Source organism: Emydura macquarii, unplaced genomic scaffold, assembly GCF_026122565.2.
Source record: "Emydura macquarii macquarii isolate MOO-44397 ecotype Brisbane River unplaced genomic scaffold, CSIRO-AGI_Emac_v2 contig_2422, whole genome shotgun sequence".
NCBI classification, from domain to species: Eukaryota; Metazoa; Chordata; order Testudines; family Chelidae; genus Emydura; species Emydura macquarii.
In genome coordinates, this window is record NW_027132559.1 from 11,639,889 (window position 1) to 11,666,848 (window position 26,960).

General features: G+C 38.0%; 1 protein-coding gene across 3 annotated transcripts in view; it reads left to right on the forward strand.

The window, feature by feature from the left end:
* The window catches only part of ZNF385D (zinc finger protein 385D), a 568,873-nt gene that overhangs the window by 484,818 nt on the left and 57,095 nt on the right, over positions 1-26,960 (forward strand). For all 3 annotated transcript variants that reach the window (XM_067561938.1, XM_067561940.1, XM_067561939.1), the window contains one exon: positions 15,600-15,762. In XM_067561938.1, coding sequence (XP_067418039.1) covers positions 15,600-15,762 — 163 coding nt within the window. The remainder of the gene's footprint in view (positions 1-15,599; positions 15,763-26,960) is intronic.

The window sequence follows — 26,960 nt, forward strand, 5'->3', positions numbered from 1 at the left end:
GTTTTGAATGAAGATTGACGACAGTTGTTATTGTGTACAAATCAGTTTCTCCATGTAAGGAGAAGGAATCCCTGACTTCTGATCTTAATGCAACTATTTGCAAATATGAATTTCCAAAGGATTAGCTTTGGGTGGGGGCTGTGAATGGAGGTTCTGTGTCAGCCTCTTTGCAGTTTTCCCAGTCTAGCCTTGCCATAATGTCAAGTTTTATATGCACAGTTATACAGAAATCCTCACCGAGTCTGGGCATCCTACCATGCAGGCTGTGTGAAAAGATGTGTCCCCCAAGCCTAACGTCTTCACATCACAGAGGAAATTTGCTTTAGGGCCTTGTGCATTGGTGTGAAATTCACCCTTTGAGAGACTTTAACTGTGTTCTTTCAGTACCAAACTTTTTATATGCCTATCAGTGGATGCCACAACTCTTAAATGATAAAATGCATATTGGAATTTTAAAAATCCCCCCTTATTCATTAAAGTGTTGCAGTGCCTCATTAATTCTGATGGTATAATCCAGTCTTTGATTAGTCAGGTTGTCAAGTGTCTATGACTAAACTCTGATAAAATGGGAGACAAATGCCTTTCATACCACAGTAGTGTCACATGAAAAAGTCAGCATTTCTTCAGGTTGTAAGGCCATATCTGCAAGGTTAAATTAACCTTGTCTTAGCACTTGCAGAGCTTTGCTAGCACTTCCTGTGCATTCTATTCCTCTATCTTGATGGAAATTGCCAAAAGACAGTTAAAAGAATAAAATACAGTGTCACCAACTTTTGTCTAAACTTTTTCATTGTAATGCATACTTCTGGGGTGTGGGAAATATGTATTTTTTCTCCGATACATTGAACATGGTTGATTGAAATCAACACTGAGACGTAATAAAGGGAAGAACAGCCTGAGGATAACACTACACACTAAATGAATGCATATTCTTGAATAAATAAGTATTGGGCATTTTACAGACTGCTGTGAAGACAAGTTCCTTGCCCCAAAGAGTTTACAAACTTGGGGTTGCATGTCAATGGGATGTGGGTACCTAATTCCCTTAAACTACTTTGAAAATCCCAGCCTAAGTAAAAATAAAAATAAAAACACAAGACGGAGGGGGAAATTTATAGTTTAAGGTCAAAAGTGACAATTTAATCTGGCAGCATGTGTAATTCCGTGGGCAAGTTAGTGGTAGAAAGGTAAGGGAAGTGTCATGTGATTCATAAAAATCTATAGAATTATAATTTCAAAGATGTCATCCTCTGCAGCGTGGCTGGGGGTCGGGGGAAGGTTGCCCCCGGTTCCCAGTTCCAGGTCCTTCAATTGGTGAAAATTGTGATCATCCAGTGTCATCGGAAATGGGTCAAGTTGGTTATAGTTCAAAAGCCCTTTCTCCCATGTACACAATGGTACCCAACATGACAAACCTAGAATAATTTATGTAGATATATATTCAAGAAAATATTTAAAAATCAACTTTTTAAATTGTTCTTTAATACAGGCAGGTCACACATGCAGCTCTCCAAAACTAAATTGTGGCTCTGACAATACTGTGTTATCAGTTAATGTTCAGGACATGATACCTGATTAATTATTTTAATGTTACGGATGACCATAAATGGAAGGAGTGCTTCAAGTTGATTTGCCATCATTGGCAAATAAGAAGTGGTTCAGTGGTATTGATAATCAGCTTTATTTATTATGTCAAAAGAGTTGTAACGAGCCACTGGTTAAGATGTGAGCATTCAGCCAGAAATTACTGGAATCCATTCGCAAATGGTATGAACATAGTTACATAACATACATTATATAACAATTAATTACAATCACAAAGTTATTCATTACAAAATCCTTGTTTTTACTTTGGTCTTGATCATTTTTAGGCCTCAGTGGGAAGACGAAGAGTACTGACTAGTAGTTGAATCTTTAGAAAATACCAGCACGGAGGACCTGGCTAAACACAACACGCAGTGGCACTTACATGCTATAAGAAGTGCAGCCATAAACTTAATTTGGCAAGGTTGAAGAGGAAGTACATCAAGCATCGGGGAAAAAAGCTGAAGATGCTGGGACAAGTGCCAGCTGTGCGCAAGACTTACCTCATGCTAGGTCCCATAGCATGTATTTTGAGAAGAACATCTGCTGCTTTTGTGGTAAGCTGAAAACCCAAAGGCATCCATTAAGCATAGTTTCCACATGTGAGACAGGTGAGGAACTGCAGTCACTCTTTGTGACAACGTTACATGGAAAATAAGGTTAAGTGGGTGCATTGACCCAAAAGATCCTGCACATATGACAATGAGTATCACATCGAGTGCTACACAAAGAAGGTACATAATGTGTTGTATCAAAAGGAAAAGTAATAGAAACAAATACTGATTCTACTACTGATTCTACTACAGTATGTGACTCAGCTGGAATTCATAAATTGCCTCACAGAGGCTCTGACGGGATGGGAAAGTGGTGGTGATGTGCTTTGAACATGATCAAAGAGAAACAAAGGCTTAGCAGAATGGCTATTAAAGCACTTATTGAAGAGGAACTAGTGTAGGATATGGACATAGATTTTAGCAGGCCTATCCAAAGAAATGAATCACAGCACATATTCTCAGAAGCTGCAAAAGACATGGCTCTATCAAAAGTGGAAGAAAGTGCTGATATCATCAGTAATATGAAGACTCTGTTTGCAACTGCTAAATTTTTACAGAGAAGCATTTTGTCCTGCACTACATGGGAGCTTCAGGGATCCATAAACCTGAAAAAATAATACCATGTGACCTGTACTACTACTTTAAGAGGTGCATTGGTGATTGCAGTGACTTCAGCAGCAGGAAGCATGACATTAAGTAAATGGAGCACAAGGCTGCCATTTTATTGCAAAGCCTCGTGTATGAGCGCTTGAGTGAAAGGCAAGCTTCCAATGCATACACAATGACTAAGTAATCTACCAGTTCAAGTGGCTTTTGGTCTAACAGTATATTCCGAAACCCATAGTCAATTCCTTAAGCAGCTTATGCACAGCATTGGCTCCTCCGCTGACTATAATGAAGTACACTTCAGCCTCTCTGCACTCCACCCTCTCTACTCCACTGGAGACTGCAATTGCAAACAAGGTTCTTCACGTCATGCAAATGAATGAAGGGTTGTACATTCCCCCAGACTTCATCAAGGGCAGGTTCATATTTTTTGCGGGTGATAACTTAGAAGCTACAGAAGTGATAACTTCTTGGAAGATACAGCAGATGGTAAAGGTACCCCTTGTGCTACTGTTATGGTATGCTGTCAGGAATCTATTGATGGGAACTAGTCCCAGCCTTAGGTGCTGTCTGGACCAGCAAAGAACCATTCCTTGAAGGAGCTTCTTGATTCACTTACTTTCCTATCAAAGTCCAAAAATTCTGAAGCCAGGAAATCCAGTTTTCAGTAAAGCGGCAATTAAATTGACTATAGTAGAGTTTTCTGCATTTACTAACCTTGACTTCACTTGGTTATTGTGCAAAAGTGGGATGCACTCCAGAGGTGAAAAATCATTGAATATGATTTCAGCTGAGGAGATAGAATACGTACCCTCAAATGATCCAGTCACCCTAGATGTACCACACCACACCATTTCAGGAGGTGCCAGAACAAATGACCTGAGTATGCATCCTGTCAATCATACCTAGTTGCCCCACTGATGGCTCAGTTCAATTAACACTCTTTATGCAGCTGGAAGGCATGAACAAATACATCTGCAGAATTGAATCAAAAGATGTCGGAACACTTGATATGGACCTTCATAGGCCTATTCAACAACTAACCATGTCCCATGATGATCTTCATGGGCAGTGGATTCTAAATCCTGGTAAATTGTACATATTCTTCTCAGTGATATGTGTAATCGGCTCCTTTGTTGGCACTTGAGTTCCAGAGGGGTAGCTGTGTTAGTCTGTTTTTAGCAAAACCACGAAAGCTTATGCCCAAATAAATGTGTTAGTCTTTAAGGTGCCACAGGACTCTCACTGTTTTGTTGGCATTGTTATTCCTGAGACTGGAAGCTTTTGTACAGTGACAATGCTGTGAACCAAATTGTTGCAGGGAAAAAGTTGCAATGTACTATAGACGCACGCACCCAAACACTCGTTGCCCTTCAAAAAATGCTACCTAGATGTCATCTTTGAAAAGCATACTGATGTGTTTGAAGTAATTTCCCAAAGGATACAGGACTTGCGAGACCAGTTCCACGCATCCAGTGTACATTCTGCTATTATTCACAATGGAGAGCTGAAGTATCACAGAACACATCAAGCAGTTCAATGAGGCTGAATCAGCAACAAATACAACTTTCAGGATGGCGCGGCAATACATGAAGATGGTTGAGTCTCTGCTGCTCTTTATTCGATCTGTCAGGACGGCTAATTGGAATTTTTTCCTGGTAGCACTGGAAAGCCTTTGTGAAATACTTTTTGCTTAGATTTAACCAATTATTCTGCAATGATTGCCTGATACCTCAGTGAAATGAGAAGTCTAGAAAAGTCTGACCCTGACATATGGGAGGAAAAGGAAATTGGGTTATATAAGAATGGCCATACTGGGTCAGACCAATGGTCCCTTCTAGCCCAGTATCCCATCTTCCAACAGTGACCAGTGTTAGATGTTTCAGAGGGAATGAATAGAGCAGGGCAATTATGGATTGATCCATCCCCTGTCATCCAGTCTCCACTTCTGTCAGACAGATGTTTATGGACATCCGGAGCATGGGATAGCATCCCTGACCATCTTGGCTAATATTATTGATGCACTTATCCTCCACAAACATATCTAATTCTTTTTTGAATCCAGTTATACTTTTAACCTTCCCAGCAAGTTCCACAGGTTGACTGTGCAATGAGTGAAGAAGTACTTCCTTATGTTTCTTTTAAACCTGCTGCCTGTTTATTTTATTGGATGACCTCTGGTTCTTGTGTTATGTGAAGGGGTAAACAACACTTTCCTATTCACTTACTTCACACTATTGATGATTTTATAGATTTCTATCATATCCTTCCTTAGTCATCTCTGTTCTAAGGTGAAAAGGCCCAGTCTTTTTAATTCCTTATATAGAAGCTGCTCCATACCACTAATAATTTTTGTTTCCATTATCCGTTCTTTCTCCAATACTAATATATCTTTTTTGAGCTGGGGAGACCAGATTTGCACACAGTATTCAAGATGTGGTTATAGCACGTATTTTTATAATAATAATAATAATAATAATTAATAATATATTTTGTGTCTCATTATCTATCCCTTTCCTGGTGGTTCCTAACATTGCTAGCTTTTTTGACTGCTGCTGCACATGGAGCAGATGTTCTCAGAGAACTATCCACAATGACTCCAAGATCTCTTTCTTGAGTGATAACAGCTCATTTAGACCCCAGCATTTTGTGTGTATAGTTCAAATTATGTTTTCCAATGTGCATTACTTTACACTTATCAATGTTGAATTTCATTGGCCATTTTGTTGCCCAGTTACCTGTTTTTGTGAGATTTCCTTTGTGACTCTTCTCAGTCAGCTTAGGACTTAACTATATTGAGTAATTTTTATATCATCTGCAAATTTTGCTGCTTCACTATTCACCTCCTTTTCCAGATCATTTATGAATATGCTGAACAGCATAGGTCCTGGTATAGACCCTTGGGGAAGCCCGCTCTTTATCTCTCTCCATTGTGTTAAAAGATTATCAGTTCACTGGGTTCAGACGAATTCCTAGAACACGAAAACAGAGCAATGAAAGTAATTGCGGGGAGAAGGGGATGGGGCGGTGGGGTTGGTGGATATAACACACTACCCAAATGCTCCTTCGTGGTTTTTCCTGACAACCCCAGAACTCCATCGAATTTCAAATGAAACATTGTGTGGCTGCGATGACTTCCATAACCAAGCACCATCCATACACATTAGGTGCTGTCAAATGCCAAGAAGGGACAACTTTAAAGCTACAGGATGGGTCTTAGAGGATGGACTGATCTCACCAGTTATGTGTGAAATACCATGCACTCCCAAATCAATTCTTTAGCTAATTGAATGTTCATGTGCAAAGATCAAAAGTTCACCACTCTGCAAATGTTTAGGCAGCAGGAGATGTGTGAAAGCTGCATGGACAAGGATCAGTGTGTCGTGTCTAGAAGTGGTTTGCCCTAGACAGAGACAATGCTGATTATGACTTTGATGAATAAATGTTTTCAGTCTGACATGTCAAAACTAACTTATCTAGGATTACCAAAGATCAATGTCTCTTTTGACACATAAGTAATGCATCCCTGTGTTAAAGTATAATTTTAAAAAGTTGATTTATAAATATTTTTCTCAAATACAAATCTACATAACTGTTCTAGGTTTGTCATGTTTGGTACCATTGTGTTTGTGGGAGAAAAGGGCTTTTGAATGATACCCAACTCAACCCATTTTCAACAAAATTGTGTTATCAAAATTTCCACCAAGCAGAGGACCTGGAGCTGGGATGCAGAGGCAGCCAGTCCTTCTCCTCCCTCCCTCCCAGCCACGCCACAGAGGGTGACACCATTGAAATTATGGCTCTGTAATTTTACAAATCAAAGGTCACTTCCTTTACTTTATCACTAACTCACCCATCGAATAAGATTTTATTAGCTCATCTAGTACGATCTCTTGTCACACAGGCTGTATAATTACATCCAGTTAATCCTGTCCTGAGCCCAATAAGCTGTGTTTGACAAAAGGAGATGAGAAACAGCAAAAACAATGTGATGAAGTGTGAAGTTTAGCACATCTTTTTGGCCCTGATCCTTCCAACACTTAAGCATATGAGTAGGACCCCTGATTTCAGTGGGACTATTCTTTTGTTTAAAGTTAAGCCCATTTCCTGTAATTTCATTATGTTTGTTTTGATTTATGTATTTTAAATTTTGGAACAAATAGAGATTTTCAGATTCTAGTTTAATAACAGTAGGCAAAGGGAAGAAAGCTAATGTTGGGTAGTAAATGTAATTGTTTGTTAACAGTAATGCCATAGAATACCCCTTAAAGTCTGCATCATGCATTAGGATTTGCAAGCATGGACTCCCTATGCAGAGTCCAACAGATAGCCAAGAGGTGATGAATATTTTTGTCTCCTCTGCACTGATAATAGTACACAAGTCTGTAATTTATTGCAAGTATATTTTTCTCCACCTGCAAAGTTCTCTTTCTAAAAAAGCAGCCCTTTAATTAGAGCTTCGTCTGACTACACTCATGCATTACTGTAAAATGAAAATTAATTGTATAGAAAATGTTGTGTTTTATGATCATTCAATATATTATATACAGGCAGACCTTTGGTTCATAAATGGCATCCCATTGATTTCAGTGTGGGAGGTCAACATAGGTGCAGGGGTCCACCCATGTGCAGTTTATTTTAGGACTGGGGCATAAGTTTCCATGTTGTTGAGGGCTCTTCTTGTGCCCACACTGCTTATTTCTTCTATGTATTTTGACTGCTTTGCTGAAGATATCTGCATCTTGTTTCACTATATTTAGATAGGGATTAAGGAGAAAATAGTTACAGAAAACCATTTCCTTATTGCAATATTAATAGTCCATATCATTTAGGTATTTATTTTCCATAAATATATACAATTAAAATTGTATTGATGACTGTAAATTACATCAACATTCTCTGAGTACAAAGCAAAGTGCAGTGACACTTGGGAGGCATTGTGTGATATAAAACCTGATGCTTTAGGGCATAGGCCATCCTGAATTACTGGGGAGGGGGTCTCGGAGGAAACTTTTCCTGTGGGCGAGATATTCCATACCCTATTACAGGGTATTTGGAGGCTTCCTGAGAAGCAACTGGTAGTGGCAACTTTTCAAGACAGGATGCTGGACCAGAAGGACCAGAGGTTTGATCCAGTATGGCAATTTTTTTGTTCCTAGAAACTGTGCAGCCACAGCGTGGAGGCTGCTGCGGGCCAGAGACTTGGTTTCCTCTTGGCATCTGGGGAGGATCAAAGGATTCATACAGCATCAGACCCTTCAGTCCTGTGCCTGGCCCTCTCATGTCTTGCCCTCTCCCACTCTCTGCGTGCTGCTTTGAAGAAAGTTTAAGTGGAAGAGATCTTTGAAACACCCTATGCCCTCCCGGGCAACAAAGAAGGAGGCTGGATTTAACCCAGGAGAATGTTTGATCCTTCAGATGGACTAAACACAGAGATGACTACTCAATGAGATAGAGTTTACAAATCTTATTGGTGGAATTTGAATTTCTACACACTACGGGAATGTCTACACTGCAATACATAATCCACAACTGGCACGTCTCAGGGTCCTGGTCAGCTGTCTTGCTTGCGGGGCTTGAGCTGCAGGGCTAGAAATAGCACTGTAGAAATGTGGGCTTGGGCTGGATCCTGAACTGAGAGACTTGCAGTGTAGACATACCCTAAGTAGAGCTGAACAAAACCCCCCAAAGATCCAGACTTCAGTAAGACCGTTGTTTTGAATGCAAACAGACAAAAGAAGTGGTTTCCCTAGCAACAGAAACCAGGTGAAAACAGTCAAATTAGCTACACTAACCTCACCCACTCAAGTTTCCTTTAGTTTCAGTTCACAAAACAAATCGGGGAAGAATCAAATGTCTAGTATTCAGTCAATATGAAGTTTTCGACTGATCTGAGGGGGCTCAGGAGAGGTAAGTCCTGTACATTGTTTGCTGTAACTGCAGTTGTGAACTGCTGTGGCAAACTGACACTCAAAGACACAGACTTTATTTCAATGACTGTGATTCTCTTTGCAGGTGAGATCAGGACTTATACTCTGATCTTTTCAACACTATCTAGAAAATTACTCTTTATCCTAGAGCAATTGCTATTGTGGAATTATTTTAGGATCAGCTGCACTTATCATGTTTAAACTAACATGATATGGAAACAAACAATCTAAAAGCTGAATTACTTTGAGGTTATTAAATAAACCACAACCTTGTTTTATGTCACAACAATGTGATAGTTTCTGTTTTTCTTCTGTTCTGTAATTCAATTGTATGTCAACTGCCCCAACTGAAATCTATCTATCTATCTATCTATCTATCTATCGCCATTAATCACACATCATTCAATTGATCTTTGTTAACATAATGAACAAAACACATGTGGGTGTCTTTTCAGCAGAGAATGTTATGATACTTTTAGTTAAATATATATATAATGGCATCTATCTTGTTGCTCACGTTCTCACTTATGAATATACCTATTGTTTCAAAACTAGAAATATACGTGTCTTACCTAGCTGTAGGAATTAAATGTGGCTTCATTTATCATGTGAGTTGCACAAATGAATTACTCTTCTCAAGAAGCCTTCTCCCCTACTCTGAGACTACTGGCTTGATTCATCTGAGTGGAAACATCAAATTAATTTCATTTGCTCTGGAAACTTTGAGTCTAACAGATTTAACGTGGGCAGAAAAATAGACAATGCTTTACTGTCTGCCAATTAGTCAGTCTATTAATGATTAGATTATAGACTTTTAAGTGCTAATGTTAATCTCCATCTAATATACTGGTGTGGGGACTGTGATCCCCCTTCCCCACCCAAATAAAAAAAACATTTTGCTAAAACCCTAAGTGTTATGATTAATGGTATTATATTACAGGTTAAAACAAATATAGATACTGTTACCTTGAACGTCAGTTCACGAAGTCCTCCAAAGCATGGGACTTGGGAAGCTTACACTTTGACCTATCTTTACACATCAATAAGGGGAAGAATAGATGGTGAACTGTGACATACCACGGCCCTATACGAATAACTAAGTGCAAAAAAGCTGGGTTAAAAGGTTTTTATGGAGGCAAAGCCAAGCATTCAAAAGTTAGAAACTGCAAGGTAAGGTTGCCTGTGCAACTGGAATTATATTCTGATATAGTCAAAATGAAACTGCTCTGTGAAAAACAGATGGGCCATGGTGATTTTTGACCTTTTGTAATTTGGCCAAATCAGATGGAAGGAGACAGCAAAAAGCAACCTTCTCATCCTCTCTGCCAAATGTCAAGGTCCTGTTGCAAACCACTGAGGCGGTAGGGTTGTTCAAAAAAAGGTTGCAAGGATTTTTTTTTTTTAATGGCAAATTTTAGGCAGCCTCATTCTAGGAATCACTGCCACTCCCCACTGTCATGGCAGACTCTGACCATTGCGTAACATGGCTCCTCACCATGGTGACCAGTCTGAGCTAGTGCACAAAGGGGCAGAAGAGTTCCATAGTCAGGACTAATGGAACTGTGTGGGGCAGGGAAGAGATCATACAAATGACCTCTCTGGCCTTGGAGCAGTCCTGTCTCCCAAGTGCTTGAGGCAGAGTTCCTGCAGGATGAGTGGGAGGGGAGGGAAAAGGAGATTTGTTACTCCAAAGAAAGAGATGAAAAAATTTACCTTGGAATGACCTGCTGTGGGCGTATCTTCTCTTCTCCCACCATTTGCCAGGGCAGTGGAGAAGCTTTAGTCTCTCTGGCTGAAAGTTCAGTTTTAGTGCTACGTAGATGATATTAGTTTGTTACAGACTGACTTGGAGAGCGTTAGCTCAGGCTGTAGTAGCTCATGTTTTTATCTTTGAAGAGTCCCCAGTTCAATTCCTGGTGTTTTGCTTAAGATGGCTGCCATCACATTTGTACCTTGGGAGTGACTGGGGTAGGTGGCCTGCTCCCTTCCCAAAAAGGCAGGGAAGGGGCCTGTTTTCCCTACCAAGAGCGTCAGAAGCACCTTTTTCTCCCTCTCCAAAACCTAGAAATGCAGAGGTGGCAGCAAAGTGGGGACCCAGCTTTTACCCCAGCAATTGGTATGTAACTGCTTGGTTAATAGGCCAGGACTTCTGCACTCTTTTCTTGGCACACAGGCAGCCCTCTGTTGGGAGGGTGTCACTGTGGTCCCCCAAAGCTGTGCATCTTGAAGTCAACACCTCAGAGGATTGAACAGAACTTGAGTTTTCACCCTTCCAAGAGGTATTGTTATAGGCTTTCTGCAGACTCAGGCAGACAATTATTACTAATGTTTATTCTATGTATTATGAGAGCACCCAAGGGTCCACTACAAATGGGGCCCCATTGTGCTAGGCACTATACAAACAGAGTCCCTGCCCCAGAGACCTTTCATTCTAAATAGAGAAGACAGATACAGGGTAGGGGGAAAGGCTAGAACTTACAAACAGAACAATCAATGTGATGACAGCAAACGGCATGTTAATTCCATGAATTTTTTTCATTCTTATTCTTTGAGTTGGGTTTTATTAGGAAGGATTTGGCTAAAGGGAAAAACAAAGGAAGGAAGATTGGCCATAGATGGGAAAGGTGATAAGGCCGGGAACAAGAGAGAGGGGAACATCAAAGGGCAGATGTGGTGATTCTCAATGAAAAGGCAGTGAGAGCAGAAAGGGAGTTCTTTTATTTCATTGTTTTTAATGAAAACTAAGATTTTGATATAATCATGACCCCAAGAGTGGGCCATATGCATGGGGCTATAGTGCCTACGTCTGACATAATCTGGGCCTGCTCACAGGGCATAAAATTAAGCACATGCACAGGCCTTTGTTGGATTCAAGCCTAAAGAATTTAACTGAGATGGTAGATGATTTACTAATGTACAGAGCTTCTCAGATTCACAAGCTTCTCTTGAAGACTGCAATGTAGGCATGATTAATGTAATTCTAGGAAAATACTGAGGTCTGGATTGTTTAAAATATTTCATCTCTTTTCCATTGCTCACTCAGTGCCATTTGCTTGGCAATGTGATGCTCTTATGGTAATTGTGGTGCAATGCAATAATGATAACCAAATATTTAATTGCTTATATACAAATTTGAAAAGTTATTTTATATTTGTTAATGCTGAAGTTTTATTAATTCATTTATTCTACAAATTCAACATAAGCAGGTCTAACACTTCAATATTAATGATTAGTATAAAAATTAATAAATAGATAAATAAAATAAAACCAGGACAAATTATCTATTTTGCAAGAGGGTTTTTAAGTTGATCTACATTACTGAGATGACTAGGAGCTCTTTATAAATAACTAGTGAAAAAATATTTATTATTTGGCATTTTACTGCTTAGCTGGCCTTGAAGTGGAAACAAATTCTCCTAGGCCTGATCCTGCACACACTTAGTCATGCACAAGATCAGAGCCCTCAAAACTTAATTTAAAAATCCATAAATATCTAGCTTTGGGTATAAGCTAGTTGTAGTGTTTCAGTGTTGCTGCTATATAATGCATATTCTCATACAGAGCATTGTAATTTCTCATTGGTGATATCTGATGTGCATCTTGTGTTGCATCACTGGTTGGGCTACACATCATGTGACAGAGCACCGCTTCACAAGGCTGGGAGTGATGTTATTTATCAAATTATGAAGTCATGAGAAAGGAAGGAAATATTAAATTATATTTATACAGTTCATAGAGTATGTGCTGATGGAAATCACAAAATATACTGTAGAAAAGGAGGAGTTTCTCCCCACACTATTACCCTGAATCAATTTAATCTGATAGAACTGCTGGTTTAGGTAAAAGTAGAAGAATACCATTTCCCAAGGACAATGGACCTCTACAGTAACTGGCAATTAAAACAGGCAATAGTCCTTTTACCTTGCACTGTGGATGGAATCCTAACTCCATTGAAGTCAGTGGCAAAACTTCCATTGAATTCAATAGCTCCAGGATTTCGCCTAGTGTGTCTCTTAACAAGTGGAACCCCTCTAGCCAGGTTACCAGTACAGAGAGGAGGTTTTTTTTTTTTACTCTCTTTTTCAGTTCACTTTCATTTTCTGCCATTGTTATTAGCAGGATTCCCCCTGCCCATATAATGGTGCAGTCAGTCATTCAGTCTTCTCGCATAGTTCTGCATCATGGTTTCCACCAAAAAATATGACTAATCCTTCCCTCCCCACTTTTTTTTTAAAACAGTTCTGCATGACATTCTGGGATAATTGTATCTTACAAACTGTGATTTTTGGACTTAAGTTTCTAGTAATGACGCTTATTTGGTTCTCTTTAGTTTTCTGAGAAATGATTCAGTCAGTTGCTGCTATTAGATTTTTCTATTGCCATGCTGGATAGAATATTTATGAATCATTTTCCATTTTTTCCCCACTGGCTTCCTTCTGTTGGGGAAGACAATGACAGATGTTTTGTGTGGTTCCAGTTCAGTTGTGAAAATTCAGTGTAAGCTCATTTGGGGGCTGGTTAAATGCTTCTGGAGCAATCTGTCCTGTCCCACATAGAACTCTCATTATCCTGCCCGCTATGATTCTCTTGAAACAACCCCAGATACCTTTGTGTCTCCACAAAGAATGGAGATTTACATTCTGAAATAAAAAAGCATAAAAATCTTCTGAAAGTAGCGTTTGGTAAACTGGCAGCCCTCTGTGGGAAGTGAGTAATGGACAGTTCTCCGTAGCAGCCATTCTTTGCTTGTAAATTGAAGCACTGTGTTTCTGCTTGGAACAATTTTGTTCATATATTTCAGAGCACTGTAAAGGTCACAGATTCCCATGCAGGGCCTCATTACTTGTGCACTCAAAGTTCTCCTGGAAGTCAAGTTTGTGGAGTTGTACCAGTGAATATTGAAGTCGAAGGGAATTGATGGGTGCATGAAATATACAAATTTGGTTCTCTGAAGAAGCTTAAGTGAGTGTGTCAGACTAATACCAAATTAATAATCAAATGTTAAGGGACAAATTCTGATAACTTTACTCACATTGGCAGAGTAAGGCACTAGTCAATGTAAGTAAGTATATCAGTATCAGGGTCTGATTGATCAAAATAAAATAGAAAGCATTTTAAAAAGACATTTTTGCAGTAGATAATCATACTGGGCTACAAACCATAGACATAAACTTGAGGCAGTAGTATCATAAAGGTATACAAAGAGTATAGTGCCATTTTAATGCAGTCATCCTAACCTGACATTGGTCCTTCAATTTAACAGTACTTAACATCACTTAATTGTTCATATTTGGCTTACAGTATGTCTCTTGATGTTTTGTGTTGGGAACTGTAAAAGATGCATGATTGTGCTATTTCTGTTCAAGTTGTTTCTAATTAATAACGTCATTGTCCAGTGTTCTTTCAATAAGGGTACCTGCTATAGTGCTTTAATTATTTAAGGGATAGAGAAACAAATGTTTCAACCAAACCAAATGATGCATCTAAAAATATAGCTAAGTTTTTTGTTGGAGTAGTACATGAAGTCTCTTTCTCTCTCCTTTACGTTGCCCCACCCCTCAAATCACAGGCATTGAGACAGGAATCATGACTTTTCATCAGTGCTGAGAACTATAAATAAACCTCAGTATAATATAAATATTAGCTTAGCATTTCCTGATGTCACCCCAGAAAATTTGCAACCAGACAATGTTCAAATAAAACTCTAACAGATCCTAGATAAAGCAGCAGCCTTCTACCTCTGCAATACTGGTTTACATTGAATGACTAAGTCATGTTATGATCTTTTTCACTCCATATGTAATGAATCCCTGCTGTTTTCACTACATGTTGCAATTCTACAATAAAACATACTTAGCTCTTGACTCTAAAATAACTAATGTTCGAGGTCCTTATTGAAGAATTAGCAGCCTTGTTCATTAGCATAAATAGAGTTGTTACCAATCAGGGTTGAACTTCAGTAGCAGAAAACTTCGAGCATGTAACATCCCATTCATTTATGAACTGTAGGATTGGTTCCTGTTTTGCAGAAGAGCCGTAAATAACCAAAGAAATTATTCAGGAATAATACCCACACACATCCACCATTTTTAATCAGATTTTATACTTAAATACCCCAAAATATGTAGCATAAATGAATAGAAGAGTTATCACAATGAATTATTAAAATAATAGGGATTCAAGGTTCTTTAGTGTAGTGTGAAATCTCTGAAGTAAATATACACATCTGGTCAGGACCTACTACATCAGATAGCCAAAACACATCTGGCAACACTCTAGGCTTGGTGGGAGAGTCATACACTGAAAAGATCCTCTCACCTTGAATTTCACAGGCTACCTTTGTAACAGGCAGGCTGAAGTGATCTAATTTTTCCCCCCAAGTGTTTTCCCCCCCCAAAATCCAGACATTTACATGTCTGCGTTGTATTCAGTTAGTTCTTAGGTGATGGGGTTTTCTGGACAGTCAATCCTTGCTTTCCCTTTGAAAAGTTCCTGCTTCCAAAGTTAGATGTAAACCATCACTTCTGGAAACCTGAGGCAAAGTTTATAATAGGTTTATACACTTTCTATCAGAAGAAAAACATGTCTTTCTCCCTGCTCCCTGAGTCTTTTGAATCTTTATGTGATAGAAAAAAAAGCTCTTAAAAGCAAAACTGATAAAGAGGATACATTTTACATGTGGTACAGTAAAGCTCTATTATTTTGATCTGAAAGTAATATAGCATCGCATAATATTTATCATACTGGGGTTGTTTGAATATGATTTTAATTGTTTTCTAAGCATCATTCTAAACAGAATTTGGTCACTACCTATGTATTGTGGATGGTACCCATTATTGAAAGGTAGTCTGTATTTGTACTAATACAGAGAATGCCAGTTTAGAAATGAGCCTGATTGCATGGTTCATTTTGTTCTCCTTTGTAGAGCCAGGCTGCGGCCCACTACAAAGGCACTAAACATGCCAAGAAGCTCAAAGCACTGGAAGCCATGAAAAATAAGCAGAAATCTGTTATTGCCAAGGACAGCGCAAAGACTACCTTCACTTCCATCACTACCAATACCATCAATACCAGCTCTGACAAAACAGGTTATGCGATAATCTTTGTTGGGTTTTTTTTTTCTTTGTTTAATTCCATGTCTGTTCGGTTATGTGCTTGCCACATTGATTCATGCTTGATCCATCTTTCTGTGCGATATTGATATTTTTCTTCTTTTCAATACACTGGTGAGAGTAAGATATCATGTAACTGACTTCATTTTTGTGAACAGAGGCTTGTCATTCTTTTAGGCGATAAAGCATACGTATGGCTCAAGTAATATTTATGGCCAATGAACTATTAAATGCTCTAAACCTTGTAGTTTGTATGCAATGTCTCTCTAGGTAATTACCTATGGTACATTTGTTTTAACTACAAACAATGCAGCAATTTCACTAATAGTGTCTAGAAGCCTCTGATAAAAGTATTGTTGATAAAAGCCATATTGTCATAAATTTCAAGCATTGCATTATTATTAAAAGTGCATGATTTTGAGCTGGATAATAGCTGTATAACCTCCACTCCACATAAACAGGTAAGTGTTATTGATGCCAATTATTCTGCTAAACTGAGTCTTCAGACTGAAATAATATCCTTTAAATTATTGCTTGGGGACTAGTTTCTTTTTTCTTGCAAACAAAAGTCATGCAAGTATCAGGTGAAGTCAATGGGTTCCATTAACCTGGCATTTTAAATATAGGCTACTATATTGGAGATTTCAAAGGAAGGATATAAGTTCAAAGAAGATTGTTTTAGTAGTTCACAAGAAACAATTTCTTATATTTTTCTGCAATGTATGTACTGTATGAGACACATGAGATGCATACACAAAGTCTTACAGGAAAAAAGAATAATGCATGATGAGCAAATAATGTATAATATTCTGGTGTTGCTGCTGACAGCTGCTCATCTGGAACAAATTCTCCTATGTCAGTGGCTTTGGTGTTGTAAATAGAAATGTACAAACAATTGAAAGAGTTGCTTATATTTTTGTTGTATCATATAAATGTGCATTTCATACTTTTTGTAAGGTCTTTACTAGAAGCCATATGGTAAAGGCAGGAATATGTGTTATGTGGAAATTCATGTTATAATTGTGGTTCAACAATCAAGTTGGTTTTTTCAGACTTGTCATATGCCTGAACTTGGCCCAAGGGGGGCACCTATATGGGACTTCCGGGTGCATCAGGAGATTTTTCTAAAACTGAATATAGCCAATTTTGCAGTGACACTAAAGGTATCAATAACTGTGGAACAATGGGGGCGAGCACCAAAACCTAGTTACAAAAAATACAAAACTAAACTAAAACTTAAGCATGGTTTTAAATGTTGGGTTTCTCTTACTTGTTAGTGAAGTGAATATTTTGTTGATATGCTCTCATAGAGAGTTAGTGAGTTTTGTGCAAAGGACTGACTTATTTCTTTATAAATGATCATGGTAGATTTCTTGAGACAAGGGAGGAAGACAAAAGTGAAATATTTTGAAGCTGTGATGTTAAGTGTTAAAAATTTTTGCCTGCATTGTTTTGTTTTTGTTTTGTTTGTCTGAGGTTGATATTTGTTTGGAGCATGATCCAAAGCACATCAAATCAGTGTGAGTCTTTCTGTTGACTTCATGGGGCTTTCAGTCAGGCCTCTGAAGGGCGTTATGATTTGTTGTATACCTGAGCTCAGTATTTTGAACCTATGCTTATATCAGTATACAACAGAGAAAAAACTGCACAGTAATGGTTACAAAGGAAAGCCAGTGACCTGGAGAGAAGTTGATTTAATGTTCAGATCTCATTTATAACTTGTTGGAGACCTTCCATAAATTAGGTATATATCCTATGTGAACAATATGGTGGTTATCTGAGCATTCTATAATATCTTTGCCACTGGGGCCATTCCAGTGATTTAATTTTAATTACACTACCTTGATATACCAAAGTCCCATCCATTGCCCCAAATGCTGCAGACTCCTAAGTACTTGAGTAAGTTTACTCATGTGAGGAGTAACATTGAGTTCAGCCATGCTACTCATTGAACTAAAGTTGTGTGTATATAACTGCAGTAATGAGAACCATGTTGCTATGCTAATATCAGATTAGTGTGAAAATAGGGACTGGTCATGGAGTCTCATAGAACAGGAGGAGGAGGAGGAGTTGGAAGAGAAAATGCTGATTGAAAGATGTGATTATAAAAGTTTCTCTGCTGAGGAAGAATCTGTTTCAAGGGATGTTGGCATGATGCATCAGGAAACCCAGTAAGGTCAACTGAAAAAAGCCAAAAATAATGAGAGAATTATTTTCACGAAATATCACAAACCTTAGCCAACTGTTGACATTTAAAGATACGTTACAAACAAAAAGTCATCAAGTTTGCTGTTCAAGCATCCCTAAAATGTATCAGTGAAAAGAAGATCCACCCGTGGACAATTTGAAGCCCAATTCTGCACTCTGGATTACCACTGGCGTAACTGAAAGAACTGAACCTTTCTTGTTTAAACAGAATTTATATAGAAAACATCATCTGCAGTAGCAAAAGAAAAACAGCACAAAGATTCTGGGCAGCTAAGTGGCTGAAATTTCCTGGCAAAAGCAGGACTATTTGGAACAATTATCTGCAGGATTATTTGAATTTTCTTTTCAGTTGCCCTCCATCCCACACGTGCTTCACAGAACTCTTCAGAATACAAATGCTTTATGAAAGGCAGAGTGTCTTGTGCATCACATATATGTATTCTGAGAATGGTGGCCAATAAAAAGCAAGTACGTTGAGAATCACATCAATGATCTGAGGGAATGTGTTGCTCGTCAATATGGTTTCACTCATGAATTATACAATCCATGATTTTAAGTAACCTCAGTTTCTAGTCCCTCCTCTCACTGTCATTTGGAAATAGCTTTTCCTACAGCTTTATGAAGCTATACACAGAAGATTAATGCATGATCTCAAGTAAGCTGAGAAGGGGTTATGTTCAATCAGTGCTAATACATCATGTACAACAGTGGTTAAATGGTGGATTACATGTCAGTCATAGTACATTGGTCCAGTTTTCAGTTCAATGGCTGTGCCTACCCTGTGCAGCACCTACATCAGGAAATCTGCAGTGCCATGCAAGAAAGATTATGAAAAAGACCACAATATACAACCTGATGCAGGAGCTGAAGCAGCAATTTGTTATGTTGCTTCCCCCTGAAGTATTTTGTCAGGCAGTGGTGTCAACATGTCTTAGTGCAATAAATAAAAGTGACCATGCATCCTACTGTGCAAGGCACACAGTTTAAAATCTTGGGCAAACACTGCGTACTAAGAGTGGAAAGCAAGATCTGGGGACATTTTTCTCATTCTGTGAAGGTCATTAATATCTTAACCTATGCGAATAACTTTTAAAATCAGTGAGAGGCTAAATGAATGACAGTCTTTGGAGCAACAAAGTGCTATGTATAGATGTATTGGCAATCACAACAATTTGAAAGGAAGATGCCCTTCTCCCAACATACTGGAACTTTCTTGACAGTTTACTTAACGTCCATAGAGTAGCCTTGCTGCAAAAATAGGAAGTGAATTTGAATCCCAATGTGATGCTAAATTTACGCTGATACAGAAACCAGCACTTAAGATTTCTTCCTTCTGAGGAATCTGAAGAATGTTTGAGAGGTGACAAAAATGCATATTTTCCACTGCATATAGACGTAGATCACCATAAATAGGTTCTTATGAATCAAGTCCTGAAGGCACAGAACCAGATTCTTTGTTCTACCCAGCAGAGAATTTTAGTATTGTTTCATCCTCCTCTGTCTCCATATGTTGCAGGCCACTCATAAATTTTGTCCATCATCTGATATCAATAGAGCAAAATAGGCCAGTGAAAAAGTGACAGTCATTGACAGAGATTCCACCCGCAGAAGTCAACAGCTTCTGTTTTGTTTCTGCATGTTATACAGTTAGGTCCAGATCCTCAGAAGTATTTAGGCACCCATCTCCCATTGATTTTAATGGAAGCTAATGCCTAAATATGAAAGAATTAATTAATGAATGCCTAAATATCTTTGAGGATCTGGGCCTAAATCCTCAAATTTCTATTGAAGTACAATATAACTAAATTCAAAACACATATCTAAAAGCAGAGCAAATGTTTATTTAAGAAAGAAGAAAAATAATTGTCTAAAACATGCCATGAATATACACACACACACACACACACACACACACACACACAACCTTTTTTTCCTAGCACAATAGATATGATCTGAAAATGCTTTGCTGCTCACAAAGCTGTGACATAATACATTATCTTCCCACATAAATAGGGCAGCAGGCTGATACAGATGCTTTTATGCTTAAGGGTGCTGATTGGAAAATATTAGAAAAAATAATGTTATGTGAGAAACTGAAGCAAAAAACTGACGCTATGGGAGAGAAAGCTTAGGGAAGTTGGCATTATACATCGTCGCTAAAAGAAGGGACAATTTTTGCTGAAAGAATTTGTCAATTATCAATAGGCTTGTATAAGCCTTTAAAAAACGGATTTATTGGAAAACTGAGAAAATCCTCATTTAACAGGACATGGATGATGAACAGATGGCAGTTGGGCCTGAAATGACACACAATTGCAATCCAGCTTGCACAATCCTTAAATGAACTCCAGATGAGGTAGGTGAGCCAGTTCAGCAGCTGGTACAACAAACTGGCTGATGGTTGTATTGGCTGGGAGACAAGCAGAAAGGGTAAGGGGAATACGAGGGACTTAGAAAGAGGAGAGGGCAAGGGGAAAACGTAGAAGAAGAGAGAGTGATAGCAGAAAGAGATGTCAAAAAGTAGAGATGGGATGACAGAACTGCCACAACAGTTGCCTTCCAGCAACTTTCTGTTTCATTTTTGTATATTGTGCCTAAAAAGATTTACCCAGCTCTCTCCTAGAATATTCTTTTGTGTAAATTCCATACGTTTATTGAGATTCACTTCTGTACTAGTTTCCAATCATGAAAACCAGGCTGAAGCCTTGGAACATACGCTATTGTCATCACACAGACGTGTAACTCATATTTTATTACAGTAAGAAACATTATCGATTGGAATCTGTTTGATTAAACCACTAAGTGTCCTTTGCTTCCATTTTCAAATTGCTTCTTTGCATCTTTCTGCTGAAATACAAGGGAAATTAGAAACTATATATTCTGGATAAATTTGGTTTTCTCTTTGCATATTCACATTGTGCCATATTTAGGCTCCATTGTCCTTGGATAGCTTGATCTTTTCTAATAATTTCACTGTGGGTCAGAGCTATCTAGGCAATCTGCATACTTGGTTGGGAAGATATTTTCCATGATGAAATTAGAAGCTGAATTCAGACCTCATGTAAGTAGCTGCAGCTCCATGGACTTCATTGTAATTGCATCCACTTACACTAGGGCTGAATTTGGCCACATGTGTAGTGGGTTGAGAAACTGAGTTCCCAACATCCAATATGTCCAGTGCCACTGTTGAATGGGAACCCTCACATCCCATGTAGTGAATCATTTTTCTAAAAGTGAAACTACGTAACTTCTCAGATTACCCAGCTGTTCCTCTGATTTATATGGTATGTGAAGGAAAGAGTGACAATGATTAGTAACAACCCAAGAGGTACAAACAACTCACAATAATTGTTTTGCTGAGTTTAGCTCTTTCCTCTGCTCACAAAATGTCAGTGACCAATCTGCAGTTTCCTCAGATTTGTTGTTCAAATTTAATGACAAATTTGAATATTTTTTACTGTCTTTCAGTGTTTGATGCTGGAATATCAAAATTTGAGCTATGTTGGTTAGCAATGATTGGTCATAAATCTGTTAATACTGTTTCTCATTGGATAACCCTAACTCTTCTAATAAGAATGGGTAGCCTATGAATGCCTCAAGGAGAGGAAACAATTTAGGAGAAGATGGCAAGAGATGCACAGGATTAGGGAATTACTGAAAAATTGTAAATCCTCTCCATTTTAGGACATAGAGGCATTGGCCAAAACATCATTCCTTGTAAAATTAGGCTATTGAGGAATGTATTGATTTGTTGCAGACTAAATTAAACTATTTCTCATCACATTCCCCCAAGTAATTAGCCGTGTAGCATTCTACATGTAAAGGCTGCAGTCAGATCTTTGTGTGAATTACAAAATTTTCTTTCTAGTGTGAATTGCAAGTTTGCAAAGTAAGTGAGCTTAAAATTCACTGTCCGCCACTGTTTGTGTGAGAGAAATTTAGTCAGATGAATGTTAATTGAAAGCAAGTATAATAGGTGTCTGACCCCAAAGGGCCTCTCAATGCCAGCTGGCAAAGGGTTCATTGATATGAAACAACTCCTATCAGGCCTGATGAACTCACTGCACCTGACACGTTGTTATATTATTCATCAGTAAAGAATGTTGTGTAAGGAATCAAATGAGATCTTGTATCACACTGGTCACCATAAGCATTGTGATATATATATACAGGTGTTCTTTTTCTCTGGGAGTCCTGAGAAAGCAGCCACTATCACAGAGGTATGCAGCCACTATCACAGTGAGTTCATTTGAAAATTTAAGAAAATGAAATATATACATTGTGGTATTTGCCCTTCTATGTTTATAACGCTGATTGATTATTCCTTTCTCAAGTGAGCCCTCCTTGCCTAATACATTTATATTACGGCTGAAAATAGTCAAATCCATGTGTATTCCAGATATATGCATAGCAACATTAGTGATTCATCTCCAGGACTAGTTCTGGAAAAGGACTCCAATTAGAAAAGAGAGCCAATTCCTTCTTATCACTGTTCTCATTTTATCTCCCTCTCATTTTTCTGTGAGGTCATTTTTACTATAAGCATCTGTCTCCGACTTATATCAGTAGTGGATAGGGTTCGTAGTTTATGAAAGATGCCTCAAATTTGGAATTATTGAATTATTTCTGTTCTCAGTGATATTGTTACAATTAATATTGGACTGTTCAGTAACCATTCAAGTTATTTGTTTACATTGGAATATATAATCTATTGTTCAAAGATCAACCATATTAAATTTTCCTCTCATAACACACACTGAAGAAAGCATATTAATTTGTTCATGATGTCTTACAAATAGTTACAGACAACTCCTCTATTTATTAGCATTTTTGCAATGTAGTAGCTTTTTATGTAATCTTTCTGTTAACTGAAGAAAATAAATTGCATTTATAGCAATCCTAATACATGTAATAATGATACAAATATTTAATATATCTTAAATTCATAATAATATTTTATACTGACTGAAATCTACCATTGAATTCAGAGCAGTTTATTGTACAATTCAAGTATAAAATTTACCAATATATTTTCAACTATGAATACACCAGCAAATAGATACAAATTCTAATTCCCAAAATATGTATCCATTTATTTATCCATTTATTCTTTTGCGTAGTGACAGTAATATATGCCATCATGTGTCAGCAATGCCCCTCTGCCATGTACATTGGCCAAACCGGACTGTCACTACTCTAAAAAATAAGTGGACACAAATCAGACATAAAAAATGGTAACATCCATAAACCAGTCGAAAAGCACTTCAATCTCCCAGGACACTCTGTAGCTGACTTGAAAGTTGCCATACTTCAACAAAAAAATTTCAAAAACAGACTTCAGCAAGAAACTGCAGAGCTGGAACTCATATGAAAACTTGACAATCAAATTGGGTCTGATAGGGACTTGGAACTGTTATCTCATTACAACAAGTAATTGTCATTGTTCTCACATTCTCACCTTCTAATCAATGGTTGTGAATAGGCCTCATCTACTCTAACTGAATGGACTTTGCTAACATCTACCTTCCCCATTGTTGTTCCTTACCCTTGCATGTTTATATATACCCCTTATCTGATTTCTATTTCTTGCATCTGATGAAGTGGGTTGCAGCCCACGAAAGCTTATGCCTGCAGAAATTAAATTTGTTGTCTTGAAAGTGCTGCAGGACTCTCGTTGTTTTTGCTGTATACAGACTAACACGGCTACCCCTCTGGGACTTTGGCAGCTTTGAAAATCCCACATTAGATGTCTTCCTTTTTAAATTTTAATTTCAAGGTAAAAGCTTTAGATACAGCCTTGCTCCGACAGAGCAAATGGCCCATTGTTTCATGGATACTATCACCACTTGCCTGGGAATTACAGATTATGGATGCACAATTATCTATCCTCTTGATTACATTCTTGGAAAATTTAGTATAACGACCCAAACCAGTCACATCTGATCAACTCCCAACATCCTTCACTTTAAATCACCTATGCTTTGACTTTTCCATACTTTAGACCATCCATATTAATTGCAGCACAAAATGTTATCAGCATTCCACAGACTGTAGTACCATTTTTGCATTTGATCTTAATGGTAATTTGGGAAACAATAGATTCTCTTTTGATTTTTGTGTAGAAGCACTTTTCTTTCTTTCTTTCTCTTTCTTTCTTTCTAGTCAAATGGTAACATAAAAATCAGAATAATTTAGATGCACATCAATTGATCACTAATGTGCAATAAAATCCTTTTTTTTAATTGCATCTATATATGTTGCAACTAAGAGCTTAATCCTATGAACACCATGTGTTTTCTGGGGACCCAGCTGCTTTTGATTGGGATTGCCTGGACAACAATTTTATGCTCGAATACTCCTGCAGAAGCAAACTTCTGTCAGTCCCAAAGTCTGGATCATCCTACTCAGAGAGAAAGAAGGAAAAATGCTTTTGTTCGTATTGGACATATGCATGGAAAAGCAGTTTATACAAAAATATTTAATAGAGTCTTTCATAGCATTACAGTGGTCAGCTTGTTTGTTGCTAGAACTCTTGGAATGATTTCTGATTTGTCAGGTAATATCTTTGCATTCATCAGCTTTGCTATCTAAACTGAATATCGGATACATGACACAGTACAGTGTGTCTGCCAGTGGGTCCTTCCAGACTGTGTATTGCTTTGTTGTTGCTTGAACAGTCCTGAAGCTAGTTACTGAGGCAGAGGTCAAAGGTGCGTAGCCATTGGGATCTTACAGGAGACTGTAGCATTGCAATACTTCTACCATACTCTGTCACATTTTTATTATAAACTCTTAAGATTAGAGATTTATTATATTATTGTTTATTTTGTCAGTTTATGGACTAATTTGCTATGAATTGGAACCAATCCCAGGACCCTATACTTGCATATAGTTGTGAATTTTTTGAGTGTGTGGAAAACTATATCTCTGTTGTCCATACAAGGACAACTGGGGAAACAGATCTTCCTCAAAATTCTCCGGTATCTTGCAAGTGGGACAGGTGGTACGGTGAGACAGGTGATTATTTGTTTGTGCTTCCTAGGGCTGTTTTGTGTTTTTTACTTTCTATCACACAGGGGGGCAGGAGGGGAGTCCCTGGCAATGCAAAGGGCCCACATCTCCACAGCAGGTTTAAAACAGGCATATAAAACTCCTATCCCACACTCCTGTACCCCTAGTTTAGAGGGTGAAGAGGAGTGTGCTAGAGGCTTGCTATCCTCAACTGGCAGACAAACCAATGGAAGTCAATACTAGGTAATGGCAGCCTCCAAACCAACATGCTGTAAGAAATAGCCATTCTGCACCCACCCCTCACTCCCCCCCCCGAGCCATTCTGCTGCACCCAATAGAAACAAACAGCAGAATCTCTAATCCTATATACGTCCGATGAGAACTTATCATTAGTTTAACTCTGCTCCTGTTGAAGTCAGTGGGAGTGGAGTTAGGCCATTGCTGAGCGCTTTTCAAAATCACACTATCAGAGCAGATTTTATGTGCCTGATATCATATCTGCAATAGCATTATTTCAATAAGTACCCTATTAAATATTAGCAAATCACTTCTCCATCTGATGTAGCACCAGATGTAACTATGATGTCTGTCATCACCAAAAAAGTGAAAAAATCCCTTATTTATGTTCTAAATATTTGATACATAGTCCACCTAAAAATAACTCTTCAGCTAAATGTTTTAGTATCCTCACCCTCCGAAATCAAATTGTCCTCAGAGCATCCTGTGAGACTTTCTTTGTATCTCTCATTCTCATCTTTCCTTCTGTGCTTCCCCTGCCTAACCACGCTCTATCCTGATGCATCAAATGACCACTGTGTCATAATTTAAAAAAACCCTTTTAAACTAAAGGCTATAGAAAATTAATATGGGAAGCGAAAGCTCAGAAGAAGTAGTCCGTGTCAGGCAGAGTTGAGGACAATAAAGAGATTTTAAGACTTATAATGGTATTGGTTCACTTCAATCTGGAAAAGGTAGAATTGTCAATAATAATGCAGAAAAGACAAGACTTCAGTAAACTGTTCTGTATTAGGGCAAAAGCTAGAGGATGTATTCATATCATATGATGAATGATGGTGATGATGATGATGATGACATATTTCCAGTCCAACAAAGGATTCTAACCAGCTTCTATAGTGGCTGCTAAAGTTAGATATTTTTAAATCAGCAGGTCTGGATAACTTGCATCCAAGAGTTGGCCAAGGAACTCTTTTGATTGTTAATGTTGATGTTTAATAAATGTTGAAATACTAGGGATGTTCCAGAGGACTGAAAGAAAGTTAATATAGTACCAGTATTTTAAAATGATAAACAAATGTATTTTATAAAGATATACAAATAATTACATTTCTGTCAGCATGACATTGATACCAGGCAAAATTGTGGAATAGCTAATACAGGCTTTGATTAGTAAAGAATTAAAGGAGGGTACTATAATTAATGCCAATCAACATGGGTTTACAGAAAAGAGATCTTGTCAAACTAATTCTATATTTTTTATGAGATTGTCTTATAAAGATAAATGTTGATGTAATACATGTAGGCTTCTGTGAGACATTTGAGTTGGTACTACAGAGCATTTTCATTAAAGAATTAGAATGATCAAAATCATCATAGAGAGGGTGCATTTCTAGCAGGGACTGGTTCTTGACCGTATGCTATTTAACATTTTATTCAATATGACCTGGAGGAAAACATAAAGTCATTACTGCAAAGTTTGCATCTGTTACAAGGATTGCAGGAGTGGTAAATAATGAAGACAACAGGTCACTGATATAGAGTAATATGGGTTGATTGATAAGCTGGGCACAAGCAAACAATACGTATATCAGTATGACCAAAAGTAAAGTCATACATATAGGAACAAAAAATGCAAGCCATACTTACAGGATGTCAGGAATCTATCCTGGGAAGCATGGACTCTGAAAAGGACTTGGGCATCACATTGGATTATTGGC